At 24.3% G+C, this 19140-nt stretch overlaps 1 protein-coding gene across 3 annotated transcripts in view; it reads left to right on the top strand.

Annotated features, from left to right (window-relative positions):
- Window positions 1-19140, top strand: part of LOC129614141 (gelsolin) — a 45768-nt gene that overhangs the window by 5390 nt on the left and 21238 nt on the right. For 2 of the 3 annotated variants that reach the window (XM_055528555.1, XM_055528556.1), the window contains 2 exons: window positions 3953-4081; window positions 9254-9431. In XM_055528555.1, the coding sequence (XP_055384530.1) occupies window positions 3993-4081; window positions 9254-9431 (267 nt within the window). In that variant the 5' untranslated portion in view covers window positions 3953-3992. Of the gene's footprint in view, window positions 1-3952; window positions 4082-4232; window positions 4382-9253; window positions 9432-19140 lie in introns of those variants that run through there. The other variant, XM_055528557.1, reaches the window with a different exon arrangement.

Raw genomic sequence — 19140 nt, 5'->3', positions numbered from 1 at the left:
ATATTAAATACTATTTTTATATATTTTTAATAGTTACAAAAATTTAATAACAAAAAATTGTGTAGGTACAAAAAATTTAAAAGAGCACTGATTGATAAGTTCTACAATATTATAATTAAGTTCTAGAAACAAGTAACACTTAATAATTCTAAGTATATATTTAAAATTAAATTAACTGTGCTTTGATCGGTTTAAACAAACGATTTCCTTAATATCATTCTTAGGTATCTTAAATTCATCTGAACATCAAAATTCGTATATGATTTTCTATTTCCATATTATATTTAAATTTGCTATTACATACATACATATATGTTAAATTCATATTAAACTACTAGTTATTATACAAACTATACATGTATAACAAAAAAAAAAATAATACACCTGACAAATTTTACTATATACAGATGCGGTAATGATATTCATCACGTGAATTTTGTTTATGATGATTAATAGAACTATTTGAAATTAATTAAAATAATAAACGTTAAGTTTGCATACAAACACATACATATATGTCTATTATATAGGAAACAACTCAGTTTATTATTCATTTTCTTCGTATATGTATTTGTATATGTGTATTTTACTATTTTGAATTTGCTTATATTTAATTTTTTTTCAGATATTTTTAAACATTCATTTATTAAAATTGTGTATAAAAATTTTAGTTTATCTACATGGTGTATTAAATGTTTCATTTCGTTTGTGACTGTGTACTAAATTAAATACTCGTATATAGCTGCATTAACTTTATAAGTATTGCCAGGGTGTATATAATAGTATACCACTATTATATGTAATAAATTATTTTCAAATATAGTGTAGTTTGAATAATGACAAGAAAAAACAAAATTCACCACACTTGCAGATTTCCTAAAAATTTCGATTCCGGCTTTTATGGGTCATATACGTTACTTTAAAGGGTATATTATAACAATTCTATTATATAATATTCCCAATTATCCTACTGGTAAATAAAAAGAATACCTATGAACTTTTGAATAAGGTTTTTTTACATTTTCATAAGAAGAATCAGTGCCCAGCCCTCAATAATTTAATTAATATGTTAGTTTTGGCTTTTATATAACATTAAGTGTACTTTCCCTAGCGAATAAATAATATTCTTAAAAAAAATATATTACTGTAGTTTGATATCCTAAAGTGATCTGATCAAATATATCTATGTGTACGTAAGATTGAACTTATAGTTTTTGAACATATTTTATTAACTATGTGGTTGACATTGTTTTATTATTTTAAAACCACGTACACATGAACTTCAATTTTGTATAACAATATTTTTTTTTTATTTAGGCAATTTGTTATTTTATGAAAACCTTATGTAAAACTACTTGTTCATATAAATAGCTAAAGAATTACCTTTTTTGTGGTCACACGTGGATTAAAAAAATTGCCATAGGTATAGCTGCAAGTACATGACATGTACCTACACACCAATTATGTATAAAATATTAGGTATAAGAACATTTAGTGAAACACTACTAAAGGTTTTAAAGCTAAAGGTATTGATAATGAAAAATGTGAGATTAGAGTTTGCAATTCTTGTATTGTTTACCATTTGATTTATTTATACCCGAAAAATTAATTACTTTTGTGGGTAAAGTTTCTGATTGGAAAGAAATTTTCTTAGGTTACTACAAAAAATATGTTTAAGTTGTTAATTTTTCTGATTGTTTATAATGTTAACAAAATTGTATAAAAATCAAATTTTAAAAAATTATGGAATTAGTAATATTTTTGCCATGAACATATTTTTAAAATTTCATTACCAAAAAGTTGTTATTGAATCATTAAGTTGTCCTTTTCTAAAAATAAAATTGTATTATTGTTTTGAAATTGTTATAATAAAAGTGCATAGAAAACTAGTTTAGTTTGCCGCTAAAATGTAGTTTCTGTTTTATAAAATGTGCATATATTAATATAATAATCTCTAATATATTCTACTAATACATTTCAATATCATTGACAATAAGATTTTATTGTGTATCATTACAATGTCAAAACACATTATTATAACAATAATAATAATAATTGCTCTCATTGATCTTTATTTTTTTTTTTAAATAATAAATTAAAAATTTAGAATTTTTTATGTCTGTTTAATTGCTGTTATTAATCTTCATTTATACTGATTTGATTTATATATGCTCAGAAATAATACGAGCGCTTTATTGAGATAAAAAGTATGCGAAGCGCGTTCCAATAGCAATTAGACAAATTTTTTCTTAATTCTCTTTGAATGCTTTTAAATAAATGTAATTGTTATTAATATTAGATTTTTTTGTTATTCTGGATCTGTACATATATTCGGTTTTGAGAAAATCACCAATCATAATTACCTCAGTATATCTACTTTGGAATTTCTGATTAATTCAAATTTATACTGATCTACATAAATAATAAAATGTGTTAATATAATAACCAACTTGTTGGCGTTCTATGCGGTTTCCAAAATGTTGGCCCTCCAAAGAAATAAATAATACGCAATAAACATTGCATTTTGCGCATTATAATTGCGTTCCTGTTTTAAGGCGCTCATTGTATGCTTACTGTGCATATACAGTAGATCCAGCCATGGACATACATACGTAATTTAAATTATTTAAATTAAATATTGTATAATTATCATATAGTAAATTTACTGTTGTGACGTACATATGTACAATTAAATGCTTATTATCATGTCATTTTTGAATCAATCATTCAAAATTTTTTTTATATTTTTTCAATTGGTGAAGAAATTTTTATTGTACAAAAGTACAATATTACGATCTATTGCGATGATTATGACAAAATTGCGACAGCTGATCTGTTTGCGTTTCATATATTATAATTTATGTACATAAGTTAAATATAATTTCAATGTACTTATACCTACTCTTCAATTAATAAAACATGACTGATCATCATTTTTATATGTCTGTTTATACTGTTAGAGTACTCCGTTACTACAATAGTATTTGCATGTTAATATACACAATAATACATTCATACATTATGTTATTGATAATTAATTTAAATCTTTTTTCTTTTTTGTAAAATGTCTAAATACTCTAAATGTTGTTACAAAATTGCATATTAAAGCATATTTAAAAATTAAATTATATGGCTACGTTCATATATGTATGTATGTATTCAGATAACTAAGTGAAAAAAGTGAAGTAAATTAATGAATTTTAAATATCACCTATTTGTGAACAATAGTTACAGGATTAAAATTGTATTGAACCTAAAAAACATGACTAATTAAAATTAGAGCAGTTCCGCTACGGCATACTGAAATTTAACTGTGCGGCATAATACTTTGTCTCGTTTTAAAAGTGTGATTGACGTTTCAACACCGCACGCTAGAAACCAAGCTAGAAATCGAATCTTATGAATATCTCTGTAGTATAGCCGAAAGGTAATATTATTTAATATTAAACTATTTTTTTGGAGAACCGGCTGCCGCACACTTTTTCGATTTAGGTTGAATAAATTTAGGTTTAAATAGTCAAATTAAATTACTTATATTAGAAAATTTTCACTCACTCTCTTTATATTTTTCTTCATTTTTTTTTGTTTTCTTCTTTCTTTTATGTTTTACCTTTTTGTTTACCTGTTTTGTAATCTCTATAATATAACTCACCTTTACTTGATGTATTTACTGTTTATTCCAAATGTTGGTTTGGGTAGTTGTGTATTTCATGTTGAAAACTAAGAACAATCTGGAATTAGAACAAATTCTCTAAGCATATACACTCTATTTACACTTATGTATAAACATATAAGTCATTTTAACAAACATTTTTATTATTCATTCATTTATATTTAAAATCAGGGATCATGTTTTCATACATAGTTACTTAATAATGAGTACACTCACAAAATTTCTTTTATTAAAAAAAAAACATTTGAGTAAAATAAAAATATATTCTTCTCTTTTTAGAGAGTCAAACGCTTCTGCGGAATAAAATAACATAAAAACAATGACGAAACAAACTTCAACAAAAATTGGAGTTCGTCTACTTCAGAATAGACGATCATCGTATGGGATTTCAGCAATAGTCGCAATCAGGTAATTGAGATTGAAAGATCATTGTATATTTTAAAATTTGTGTACAATAGGAATAATTTTTTTTTCTTAAGTATTGTGTTACAAAATAAAATAATAATAAAAACTCACCTGTACTGTAAATTCAGGTTAGCAAATTAAAGAAAAAATTACAAAATTTACAAATTATTTATGCATATATATACGAGTACATATTGTATTTTTAATTTTATTTTTGTGGACTAATAAAATTGTGAAACAGTGATAATTTGAACAATTTTCTAATATAAGACGTGTTTTGAAAAATTAACATTATATAGACAGGTAAAATAAATTACCAATTACATACCTACATATATTATTTTATATAAAGAAAAATTGTTGTATTAAAAATTGTATGATTGAGATATAAATCAAATTGTTTGAATATGTTGGAACGTTTATCCGCCTCGAATATTCTTAAGATTAACTCAAAAATATGTATGCTAGGTGGTTATTGTAAAAATGAAGGCATCATCTAAGCGTATAAATAATTATTAAGTCAAGAATAGAATAATTAGAGTAAAAATAGTATGAACTTCAAATTAATAATAAGAGTTGAACGAAACAGAAGCATTCTGTCAATAGTTAAAATTAGAATTAATTAAAATGAAAAAAAAATCAAAGTTTTCATAAAAGTAAGAAAATTTTTGCACTTCACTTGCACTACAATGTACCTACATACTTACTCTTTATGTGTTTATTATAGGTATGTTTATATTTCAATAAATTTGCTAAAAAAAATTAATGAACACAATTTAGATAATAAAAATTTTTTTTTATCTAATCTTTTCATAAATAAATGAATATTTGGATAAATAAGATATTAAACATAAGTGAATTTTTGTTTACCATCATTTTAAATACATCAAGAATCTTAAATTTAGTTTCAACTTGTTTGTTCGCATATTGAAATTCTATTAATTTTTCGTTGTTATTGTACAAGTTTGACTGCTACCCCAAAGCAAGTTTCCTCATCTATAATGTTTTTAAACTCCTCTAGGATGCACCGACCAGTCCACTCTTTATTTTCACTCCAAATTTCGTCGGTTTGCCAGACCTCTCATTTTCTTCGACGTTACAATATTTCGGGACCAACTGCAAGGTTAACCTTCATAGCCTGCAAAAATCAGTAAAGTCAAACAAAAATCAGTCAAAAGATTTGACAGTGCAGTAACCCAACGACCGTAGAGCCGCTCTAATGAATCCTAGCTATCGTATAGTCCGGCTGCGATGTCTTACAACCATCAGTGTAAATAGAGGCACCTTGGTCTAGAATTCAATGTAATTGAACTACATATACAGAAATTTTATTATACAAATATATAATTTACAAATCATATATGGCAGAGGGCAAATTAGGTTTGTAAGTTGGCAGTTGTAATTAGTATGCACATACGAAAGTAGTACGTGTCACACTTATGTTATCACCCTCGCATCACAAAATTACGATATTTACTTATATATAAAGAAAGACATTTTATTTTTTAATCAAAAGAAAAAAAAACGTTCTAATTTTAATTAAATTTAAAATTTTCCATTTAAGTATGTATGTATGTTGTATTTAATTCAAGAATTTCTTTCAACAACTCTACATAACTATTTTATATTTCTAATTTTCTTACAAAGTAACTTAAATAAGTGCTTCCTGATTTAAAAAATAATAATGGCACTAAATTAATAATGTTATTCACATATTATGGGTTTAGACAAGTTTTATACAATGAATTCTATTTTATATAATTGTATAATTATATAATTATACTAAAAGTAAAGCAGGTGTTTGGTATACTATGAACATGCACAAATAACGCTTCGAAAAATCTTATTCATAATAAGTAATATTATTATATAGTTTATTAGCACTTTTCCAAAAAATTTTTGAAAAAAAGTGCTTATTAGTTTCACTCTGTCCGTCCGTCCGTCCGTCCGTGTGTCTGTTTACAAAACTTCTACATTCTTAAAGATAGAGAGCTGAAATTTAATACGTACATAGATCTTTACTAGAAACTTATTTTCGTAGAACAAAATTTTTACCTATCTCACCCCCTCTAGAAGTTATACCCCCCCAAAGCACTAAAAATTACCTATTTTAACTATTTGTTGCAATGAAACCATAAGCATTTTTGAAATTTTGCAAACGCAGAAAGGCAGCGGCGTGCTTCCCCTACCGTGGTATACTATAGTTAAACTTTAGAAAAACAAAATGGCCGCTCAAATTTACCGTTATCTAAAGTCCTTTTTTTCCAAATTTTTGATGTCGTTTTTCTTCTAGACCCCAGCCTCTAGGAGCTTGAAATTTTAGGGGCTTTTAGACATTAACAAGTAGTTCATTTCGTTAGAAGAAAATTTTTTTCCATCTCCACCCCCTCTCAAGTTATGGCCTCTTGAAATTTATAAAATTTGCATTTTTGACACCTTATATTTCTGAAACCGCAAGTTTTTTCGAATTTCTATAAACGCAAAAAGTTAACGGTAAATTCCATGACATTAAAAAATATAATTATTTTTCTTAACTCACACAATTAACCCTTAAAATCGAGCATTATGTTAACCCCTTTTTATATTAATTTTTGCTTTATTTCAAAGACTGCATATATGCGTCATCCTAAATATATGCAATTCTAGAAATAGTTTTGTATATGAATGTAAATAATTTTAATAGTGTGATAGGTATACATAGACTGTTTTTAAAAGCAGTATTTTCACTTGTTGAAGGGAAAAGTGCTACAATACAAACCATTGGTTTGACCCAACTTTTTATATAGTTTATTTCTCATTTTAATGTTGGTATACTGATCTTCACACTTCATAGAATTTAATTTGTAATTGTGTATATGGATGTATGCATAGTAATTTAGGTTACGTCACAATAATATCACTTACTCATATTAAAGTAAGTGTTTTCCTATATTATTTTATTAAAACTGTTTATTTTCATGCATTACTCATTCAGCTAAACGATTTTATATTCAGCAAATAAAGAATATAAAAATTAAGCCGATCATGTTATTCTCAATCTCAAATTCATATGTTTGAAAGTATAATATGTATGTATGTATGTATGTATGTAATATAGATATAGTATCTTTAAAAGTACGTAACTTTAGTTTTTTTTTGGGGTTTTGTTTATTAAAAAAACAAATTAAATTGCTGTTTACCGCCGCATTGTTTATTTTCTAAACAAATTTATGATCGCTTTCTAATAAAAGTTTAGTCACAGAATTACTTTATTCATATATAACATAGTATGATAGGCCAGGGGGAGGTATGTATGAAGTTTTTATTAGTCGGAAGAACCAAAAAAAAAAAGAGACAATAAAAAAATAACAAATTTTATTACAAACAAATTTTAAAATTAACCATACAGTGACAGTAAAAATTTAAGATATCAAAAAATTTCGCAAAGTTTAAGATCAAAAATTTCATATCTTATTTGAAAGTGTTAATTTTTCGAAATTTTTGGTATTTTTGCAGGAATTTCCAACTTGTATAAAATTTGAGAATGTGTAAATATCTTTAGAAACACAGAAAATAAAAATTATTATAAGGAAATACTCAATATATAAGCAACAAGTGGTTTTTGTGAAAAAAAACTCAGATGTACGAGTTCACACAAATTTTTCTATTGCAAGTCTGATTTGAGCAGAAATATTTTCGATATTTATCTTGAATAAGTTTTTTCCCTGGAATGATCTTATAAGTTTACAACAAGTCGGTTTAACCTACGACCTGCCATGTGTAGCTGTATTAGAACACCGAAGTTTCTATAATGTCTTAAAATTTGAAACAATTGGTTATCTACATTTATACATACCTATATAATAATATTAATATTCAGCTGAGAATAATTTTTTTCGCAAATTTTACTTTTTTTTTTATGGAAATTTCTATTTGTAAAAAACAAAACAGTCGGTTTCTTTTTTGTTTATCATAAAATAAAAAATTAGTAACTTGTATAACAGTTTGTAATTGTGGTAGTTAAAGTGTCTTTTATAGTAATATTTTAACTAAAATTTGATATAAATGAAATGAAGTGTTATTATGATCGTAAAAAAGTACTAATTATGGGGAAATCCAGTTTAGAACTATTTTTCAAAATGAAAAATTATTGACACACAGATTTAAGCTTCTCAGTGTCTTCGCTTCTCAGCTAATTAATTTTTGCTGTTGTAAATTTTAATAATTTAATTTTATCTGAAAATTTAGATCCTTACTAAAGGTGGTTTTTGAGATCGTTATATTGAAATACTTTTGTATGTTCTTTATTAATTCAATGCTTGGGGGCTTAAATTTAAGATAAATTTAATTTATCCCCCAGATAAATTCAGAAAATCAACTAATGAATTAACGTTACTGTTTCACACAATTATCATTTCCGATTTGTTTGATCCTTTTGTGCTTGTCCCTTGTGAACTATGAAAGTATATCATACAAAAAAGACAAATAAATTGTGATGGTATATGAAGATTACAACTCGCTAAGGTTAAATTATATTCTTTCAAAATTTAATAATTTTACTGGATTAATCGGATCAACTAAATTTACTGGCTTCCAGGATTAAACTTTAATAAATAACTTAACAGAATAGTTTTAGGTTCGAATTTAAGTGCATTCCTTTATATATTTGAGTTACTTTATTATGTGTAATCCTTCATACAAGCAGGTATAAGATAACATTGAATAATTTTTACTCTAAACTTACATAATAAGTGTCGTACAAAAACCATTATAATTATACAAACTGCTCCCATATAAAATAATTAAATGTAGAATTTTTATTATGGTATCTTATAATACATTTTTATTTGTATAACAGGAACGCTTAAGTGTAGTGGTAAGATACACATTATTAAATTTTCCATTTTCGTATGACTAAATAGGAAAAAATCGATAAAACATTTTGTCTAGAATTATTGTTATATACAGCTATTTTTTTTTTGGTTATAAAATTTAATATTATAATATTTATGATTCAGTACAGTTTTAATATTTCTATAGTTTGCACATTGTTTTCATTTCGCACAAATTTTTTATTGAAGTTAAAATTATTTCAATTTAAATAAAGAGTTATTTGAACGGAATTTTTCTTAAAGTACACTTTTAATTTTTCTAAATATCTTAATTTTCTTAATTTTAATTTATTTTTATTTACAGTACTATTGCTTTAGTATTTTTGGTACAAAATTGTTCAGCTCGTGTTACCGGTCAAGTACCTGCACCAGTTCAAGCACCTACAACTCCAGCTAGTGCCAAATCACCTGGAAAAAGAGTTATGGATCCAGCATTTGCTAACGCTGGTAAAAACCCTGGTTTAGAAATTTGGAGAATTGAGGTGAGTTTTATTATATCTTTTATTATTTTGTTTTTATTATTTTACAATAGTTTTTCTGGATTAATTGCATATGTAACATGTGTACACAATTGTTTTGAACGAATTCAAAATTTGAAGTTTTTAGTGCTATTACTCAAAATTTGAAAATGGTTTCAATTTTACTATATTTCTGGGTTATAACTTCTGACTGTATAAAATGTGACACATTATTTACCTAAGAATATTGACTTATGTTTAATTTAAATGACTTGTAGAAGTGTATATAAATTTTTGGGTATTTAGACATGTGCGTAATGCAAGGGAGAAATCAAAGAGTATTACGAAATTTTGTCGAGAGATAAAATGAAAAAAATCCGGAACTAAATTTTCAAATCTATCACAAAATGTGTGAAGTTCGTATAGGAATCTGAAAACTAATATAGTGCTATAATATGCAGAATGATCCAAATTTCTTGGAATTTTTTAGATAGTTGGGAGAGGGGGGAACTCGAACGTCTGAAAAAGTCCTGTCTCACGAATATCCGTTTCAGCTTCGAAGCTGTTGAAGCTAAAATACAACGATATGCCATTGGTTGGTGTTAGACTTACCGTCTTCTAGTTAAAGAAAACCAAACATGAAATTTTGGATTAAAAATTTGCAAATTTTTTAAAATCTTAATTACCTCTTCGATTTCCGCTATTTTTTTCTTGATATGTTATATCATTATCTAAAACTTTGCTGTATATAACTTCCATGGCACGCGTGCGGTTTTATGATCAGACAATGTGATTATTTGTTCTATTCCTGTAGAAAAGACGACTATGTTAAACAAGAATACAAGTAAAGGTTTGAGTCTTTTATTTTTCTTTAGCACTAATTAAGGTAGCAAATATCCTAATAATATTTTAGTATATCAATCAAGTAAGTCTAAATGCTCGAATATTTAATTATTGTGATTTGAATTAGTTTTGTAGTATCATTACTACATTATTAAGTTACACTCACATTGCATGTGAGACACTGTTTGAATTCAATAATAATAGCAATCAATATACATATACTGCTACACATATCAAATTAAGTATCTTCAAAAATGATTTATAAATAATTTTTATTTCTTTCTCTTTTTAATTTCTTCAATTTTTTCTACATGTTATATAGATATATGGAGTATATGTATCACATATTGTATAATGCTTTTAATTATTTAAAGATTTTTTTTATTTTAATAACACTGTTGGAAATCAGCTTTAATAAAACTTTTTGATGATTACATTTGGACATACATGCAGAATGTAGACAGTATATAACCACTATTATGTCCATATATCTAAAGTCTTAAACATATGGTCCGTTTTTATACAAACAAAAAAAAAATAATGCTTTCTTTTAAGTAAAAATATTCCGAAGTAAATGAAATTAATTATTTTTATGAGTTCAATATATGACATCATAGATGAAAGTTTTATTAACTTTGAAGAAAATTTTTCAAAAGAAATTTTTCATATTTTCTTTTTGAATAAAATTTTCAATTGTAAATAAAAAATATTATTCTTTTTCTTTTTTGAGGAAAATTATTTTGATTTGCAAATGCTGAAGAATAGAAAAATATAAACTTATTGGGTATTTCTAACACAATATATGAGTAATAGCAAAGATTGCAAGTATTTCTATATATGTGTGTAATAAAGTTTTTGTGGTTATTTTGAAATAAATAATTTTTCAAAGTGAAATTTTATTCAATTTTTTTTTCGCAAGTGGCATTTTATAAAGAAAATGTTGACATTTACTTGAAATTTTTATTTGAATTTTATGTTTTTATGGATATGCATTCGCTTTAATGTTTATATGGATGATTAAAATTCAAATACATCTTGTACATATTTACACATAAAATAATAGGTATATGTATATAGATGTATATAGATGTATATAGATATATAGATATATAGATATCGTCGGCTGTATGCTTATCGGCTCCATACGCCACTTTTGCATTTTTTGACTTATGAGTGCATCTATAGGTTTTAAGTGATGCTCTTTCTGTCTGTCTAATCCGTTTTTTTCTATCTCGATCTGCTGCTGAGATACAGAGTGTCAGGTTTGCTCCATAGACTGCATTTTTACGAATTTCTAATGCTTATGTGCCCCATGAACCATTTTTTGGTTGTTGCGGCACAATTTGTATGGAAAAATGAGAACATTTTTACGTTTTTCTTGTGTGCTCTATTTACATAGTACTGCGTGATAGAGCATTAAAATTCAAAATTATAAAAAATTTTATTTTGCTGCATAGACATTGGAAAAAACATCACAATACATTCATGCATTTACAGTAGAACAAAATATTGGAGTTTTTAAAAATTCTTATTTGCTTCATTGTATACGGAACTCTACACTTGAAATTTTTTACCATATAATTAATATGACAATGGAGCAATTTTAAAATTTAACTGCAGTTTTCTTATTTTATTATACCATTTACAAAAGCAAAATATATATTCTACGAAAGCAATCAACCATTTAATTTGAAATATAAAACTTCTTTCTCAGACCTAGAATTCAAGGTGATTTCCATTTATAAAAAAGGGACAAAAAAAACGTTTGCAACACCTAAAAATCTATTTGAGAGCAATGTTAAAAATATGGGAGATCGCCCTTATGTGACAAATGAAAAGAAAGGTGATATAAAATCTATATTGCCATATTTACCTAAAGTCGATCAAGAGTATTTTAAAGCTTTACTGAAACTTAATTGAAAAATTTATATTACTAAATTAAATTAAAACAAAAAAAAAAACAAATGTATTAACGTTCTGTTATAGTATAGTATTTAAAAATGTATAAAGCTAAGAAGAGGCTGTTATTTTTTTTTTTAAGTAATTAATTTTTATTTTAAAATGATTTACTGTTAGATTATAGGAATTTCAATATTTTATATTATAGCATTTAAAAATGAAACAAAGTACAATAATTAATTTCTTAAACTTAAGCTACGAAAAGGCTGTTAATTTTTTGTAAGAAGTTATTCATTTTTTATTTTGAAAACAATTCCTGTATAGATTATAAGAAGAATTTAAATATTTTTATATTATAGTATTTAAAATATAAACAAAGTACAATAAATCATTTTGTAAATGCAGAGGCTAATAGTTTTGTTTGAGTTGTTAAATTTTTTTTCATCATGGTAGTATACTCTTATTATTTTTGTTATGAAATTTTCGGAATTTAATAATTTCAATAAAAATTTTTAAAAACATTACTTAAATAACTTGTTTTTTTAATATTTAATAATAAATTTGTTGTTATTTTGCATGTTAATTTAATTTCTTTTTTGCTCCACTTCAAACATTCCCTTAGTTAATTTGATAATTTTTTGAAAATTTTTGTATAAATAACGCAAAGCTCCATAACAAAATAAAATTTTAAATTTGCACAAGATCATGGAATATGCAGCAAAGGCCAAAACGACTGGTCTTACAAAAGTTGCAATATTTCAAGAACCGTAAGAGTCCGCAAACTGAAATTTTAAATTAAAACTAAAAATCAAAGTACTATTTCGTATATAAAATATAAAAAAATCCCAGCGCGCAGTTTTTCTTTAATTCTTTGTCAAACTTTCTTTTTTAATTTTCTCGGTTTACAGTGCTTGGCGTATGCGGCCGACAAGCATACAGCCGACGATATGTATGAACGATATAAAAGATGTTTAGCATGAAAATATTGTTAATTTTAATAATTAATTCTCTATAGTTTTTTTCCAATAATCTTAAAAGAATTCTTAAACAAAACGTTTTTAAAAATAGTACCCTATACACAAACTTGTAAAAAACTATAAAATTTATTTTGCTAAAACACGATCTTTCTAAAAATTAATAGGAATTCCAAAAAGAAACAATCATTTTTAAAATCCTACTTAAAAGATATCAGCCACTTTTAGATTTTGAAGAAATTATTTTTCAAAACAGTTGCAAACTTTGTTAGGAAATGTATGTAATGGTACATGCACAGATGCACTTATAATTATGTGTTAATAATATCAAATTACATAAGACACTTAAAATATGACTCTATTTTAGTATTTTCAATTTTCGGCCTCTTCCCTTTACTAAAAATTTTTTAATTTTGTGTCAAACTTTTTAAATTTGTGTACATATTACTGTACTTTCATTGTAATAAAAACACTATTGCAAATATAATAGGCATTTTCATAAACACAATACTGGTAAACAATAATGTGGTTCATACGCAGTATACTTTTGACAGTTGTTTAAAAACTTTTGCTATTTTCATTTTACATTATTGTGTTCATGAACAAAAAATGTCGTTAACAAAAAAAAATTTTTTGTCTAGTAATTCTCTTGATAAATAAATTTAAATAAATTTTAAAACACGTTATAAGAAATTTTATTGAAAATTTCAATCTTTTGAGTTCCAATCAGATCAGACTCAGACATTTTAAAAAAATGTTAAATCAATCTGCAAAAACAAGTAAAGAAAAGTACAACTAGCCATGATAATATAAATATTTTTGTGATAGGTTAGCAATGTTTATAAACAAACTTGATTAGCAACATTTATTTTTGAATATAAATAAAAGTATTTTATTCCGAATAAAAGAGAGTTTTCTTTTCATACACCTAATACAATTAAACTGTCATACATAATTCAACTTTTCTGGACTTAGGTAACTTTGAAAATAAAGCATTTTTAATAATAAAGCATTAATAAGAATTAAAGTTTTTCGAATAACTTTAAATTATTACTTATTGGTTTATGTAAATTGAAATTTTAAATTGCATAAATTAATGGTGCATTTCCATAACTAAATGCTATTTATATTTTCTAACATTTGAATATGTGCGGAATTCATATTGTTTTATGAGTTTTTAAACAAAAGAGACTGTAATAAAAATCTTTTAGTGTTTGTTTCGCTTATAACTTTGATTATTGTCTTTTGATTTTCTTATGATCATGTACATAGCTTTTAATGTAAACACCGTGTTGCTAAAAATTTATTTATATAATATTATTTATAATATTGTTGGATTGTTAATGTCTTTTTTAACAAGAAAATTTCCAATAAATTTGGAATATAAAAATTTTGTGTAAAAAATTGTCTGAAATAATTTTTGTATTTAATTTGATTTTTTTCTTAAATTGAATCTGCTTAAAAAAAAATGAAAAGATCAAAAACAGAAACTTTAAATGCGTTATTCATGTCTTTGCTTTGCGTATGCAAGAACGTGACAAAATTAGATTTTGTCGTTATTTTGCCAGTGGCCAGTGTGTGTTTAAAAATTCGCTTTAATACACAAATTTCTTTATTCTCCATTCTAATGTTTTATCTTAAGGCAACTTCATCAAATATAAGACAATGCAAATTAAAAAAACAAAATCTAAAATCTCCTTTAAATTGTTCGTTTGATAAAGGATAAATGAACGATAAAACTTCGATAAAAGAAAATATTTTTTGTATTGTTGCTAAGTGAAATTTTATGGCATTTTTTTTCTTTAAATCGTTTTGTTTAGAGCTGAGATTGGAACATTTGAAATTTATATACTTGCTCAGATGGCAGTATGGAGTGTACTCAACATATATAGAAAATTTATACCGTAAATTTTTTATTAATATTTGGGTTATATCCTACTTATACACAATGATAATTATTTATTGTAAGAATATACCGTAATACAACTTAATTATATTCAATATTATATAATAATATTATGGTAAATATAAACGCCCACTGTCAAATTTGCTTAAATTAAAATCTTCTTATCGTTGAATCGCCAAACAGTACATATACAATAATAATCTATAAATAAACCTTATCTCTCTTTTTTTCAAATAATTTGTTATACTTAGTACAGCTTAAATTGATCTCAGACTTTTTCATTACAAAGATCAAGTTCATGTTTTATGGTAGGCACTTAAATTCAAAAACAAAGCTAAGCTTATTTTGCTAATATAAATTAATCTTCATAATAAAGTTTATATAGTATTTTAAAACCGAAATTGGTATTCGTAATACAGGAAGCGAAAATTTAATTAGCCGGATTGTATTAATAAAATTTCTATTAAAAATTTTTGTTAATAAAATTTAAAACGAAAATGTAATTTTGTTTCTCCTAAAACTGGTTTCATTCTAACGATTTGTTAAATATTAGATGTGTTGAATATACTCAAATGAGTTGTTGTTTGCTTTCCAAGTAATACGAGTATGTATGTACATATATTGAAGAATTCATTTTATTAATTTTGATTTTAGTTAAATATTAACATTTGAAAACTCAAGTAACATTTGTTTACACTTAATAATTCAAACTAATCAAGTAGGTGGCATTGCTATAGTATGATTCGGAAGTGAAGTATTTTTAATGGCGATGTCAATATTTTCGAATAAAGGGTTCGGATAATGACCCGTTGAATTATGAATGCAGTATTGAGTGAAAAAACGCTATACTGAAGATGGTTACAGAAAATATTTATTAAATCAATTAGAAAAGATTTTTTCAAATAATGTTTTCTACATATTGTGTATAAGTATGTGTATGTAAAATTATTTTTAAAAGTACTAAATGCTTCAAAAAGCTAAGTCCTTTGACAAAACTTAACGTTTTCATTGAGCATTTTTTATAATTTTGAATCTAAATTTGGTTTTTAAATTTTGTTTTGATTTTATTGAAATTTAATTAAGGATAAAATTTAGAGTTCCTTCTGGAAAATTTATTTCTTACCGATTTTCTAGGTTCATGCAAAACTTCTGTTAAATTTTCGCAGATGTTTAAAAGTACGTTCAAAAATACGTAATTCGATCCGTTGACGACAGTGTTTCTTTTTTGATCTACGATATATGTACGTTATAAATTTTATTGAAAATAAATTTTAAATTCAAAAGATTTTCCAATTCAATTGCCACTATAATTAAATATTGAATTTATTCGATTTTAACTTCAGATTTATTTGACATTTAAAAACGAATTACATTTACATATATCACTTATAGACAAAAATTTTTTTGTATATTATTGAAAAAATTATATGTTTTACAATTAATAAGTAAAATATAATATAAATTTACTTCTATGTACATACATATATACATGTATATATGTGTGATAGTGGCCGTTGAAAGAAGATTGTGCATCCTTTATATTTTTATATTAAATTGTATAAAAAGATATACGACTTTAAAATAAAAATATTCGAGTTTAATTATGAAAAGGACATGCTTTCTTTCATATGTACATATGTATGTATATATGCATTGGTACTGATAATGATGGTTTCGATTGAGTTAATTAAAAATTTGTTTTTTTCATTTACGTCCGTATTTATTTAAATATTAAAACTATTAAATGCTTATTATGCCATCTGCTGACGAAAATTTTAAGTTCATTTGAGTTCTTTTAAAATTATTTTTTTTTGATATTTTTCTTGTTTTTTATCATTATTAAATTAAATAAAATAATGGTGAAAAATGATGGTAAAATATGAGAGTTGCGTATTTTTATATTTAAGTAAAAGTTTATTGAAAATTATATAATATTATTTTATTTGTTTTTATGTTTTTACTTTACTGTGTTTGACTATCAAATTAAGAATGAGGTCTTATATAGAACAACAATGATTTTATGCAATACATATATATTTGACTTGCGGTTTCACAGTATAAAAAGTTGTTAATCAATAAGTCATTTATGAAAATTACAAAATTGTTTAAATGTTATACGAGTATGTTATGTGGTATAGAGAGACCTGTAGATGACACAATTTGGAAAGACTGACTTTTTTCAACGATATTTATTTGTGTGCATCTCGTATTTAAGAAGCAAGTGTTACCACTGTAAAGTATATTCTCAATCGAATTGCAGAATGAAGACTTTCAAGGGAGGCTATACAGTTTGGAGGTATAGTTATAGGTTCATAGGTAACTTTGAGAACAAAAATCTTTGAAAATTTTATGAAATTTAGCTGTAAATTTAGTAACAATAGCAGCTATTTGATTAAAAAGCAATTAAGATCACCGCTGTAATTATATTGCCAAATTGTAGGTTAAAAAAATCAATTGATAAACCTACTATAAAAACAAAATTTTTCAAATATTGTTTAAATAACTTTCTATTTTGGAGTTTAAATAACGACACATAATGCTTTATAATTAAGAGATTTATTGTTAATATAAGAATTTTAATAACTCTCGAATTTTTTTTTAAATACTGAAATCACAATATTGTCCAAATTGGCAATTTATTTTAATATAGAATATTTTTATAAATACTTGGAATTCGAATATGATGATTTATAATTTAATTAATAAATTTTTTTGATTTAAAAAGATTATTGAAAAGTTATGTAAAATATAATAAAATGTTGTACGAAATTTAATAATTTACAAATATTTTATTGAATATTATATACGGAAATAATTAAGTAATATCAAGTTAAATAAATTTTAATATTAAAAAGAATTTATTTTAAGAACATTTTCAATTTTATTTTGAATTCTTTAAATTATGCCTATTTGTCTCTCTGTTCATCTGTATATTTATTTGGTTAATAGGTTTATGATTTGAAATTATATATGATTAAAATAAAGGTTGATTAAATTTAATATAAAAAAGGTCTATATGGCCCCATTTTAAGATCAGCTTCATATTAATCATTTTAGATTTTAGTATAAAATGTAGAGTATAGTGCAGTATTTGTTAAAGTACAATTAATTACAAAATTTGTATAAAGTTACCGGTTCTAAATATATCAATGGGGCTCAAAATTTTCACACAACTAATATTTATGTTTGTTTCGAATGCCATTTGAAATTTCCACTAGTTCAGAATGAATTTTTTTTAATGAATATTTTATTTCATTACACTATCATGTTGCAGCAATATGCATTATATAAATGTATTTTTTAAAAATATTTTAGTATACATATACATTTGTACATAAGAATTTATAGAAATTACATAAGTATATATACATACATTTTAAATATAAGTTCGTTGGATGAAAAGAAATTAAAATAAAATATTTTTTTTTTAATCAATTTGGAATGTTATTAAACCATAAATAAAAAATTATTTGAAAAGAAATTTTAAATTTCAATTCTAAATTGAAAACAAAATAATAATATCTTTATTAATATTCAATGGAAATGGTCAGAATTTGTTGAGTATACCTTCATATGTTCTATTCTATAACATTTAGTTACAAAGTAGTATGTGCACGTTTCTGTATCGTTATATTATGATAAAGTTAATATGAAAATTTTAAAATAATATTTTTGTATTTTGTATACACACGTAGAACTTTTTGTATTTTACCTTTAAGTAAAAATAATTTAATTTTTCTTTATATAAGTTTCAAATAATTTGAAAGCAAACATTGAAATTTAATTTTTTGAAAGTAATTTTCAATGTAAAATATTTATTGGTATATGTACACGTATGTACTCGTATACATGTATATAATGAAGAAATATCCATTTGATTTTGAAATATTCATTTTACTTCCATGGTTTTAAAAATTGTATTAATATTATTTGCTATGGGAATAAAATTGGACGTTTGAATTTTTAAATTTTAATTCAAAGATCTTTTTTTAATTTTTTCTATGATGAATGAGAATATTTCATTTATTGTAACATTTATGTAAAGACATTTTCTATTGAACGGGTATAAGATTGTTCTTAAAATTATTTTAATTTGCTTGTACAGAAAATT

Source organism: Condylostylus longicornis, unplaced genomic scaffold (genome assembly GCF_029603195.1).
Source record: "Condylostylus longicornis isolate FDR11 unplaced genomic scaffold, ASM2960319v2 ptg000104l, whole genome shotgun sequence".
In the NCBI taxonomy this organism is placed as follows: domain Eukaryota; kingdom Metazoa; phylum Arthropoda; class Insecta; order Diptera; family Dolichopodidae; genus Condylostylus; species Condylostylus longicornis.
Note: the sequence above shows the minus strand (reverse complement) of the source record. Positions and strands in the feature narration are given on the sequence as shown.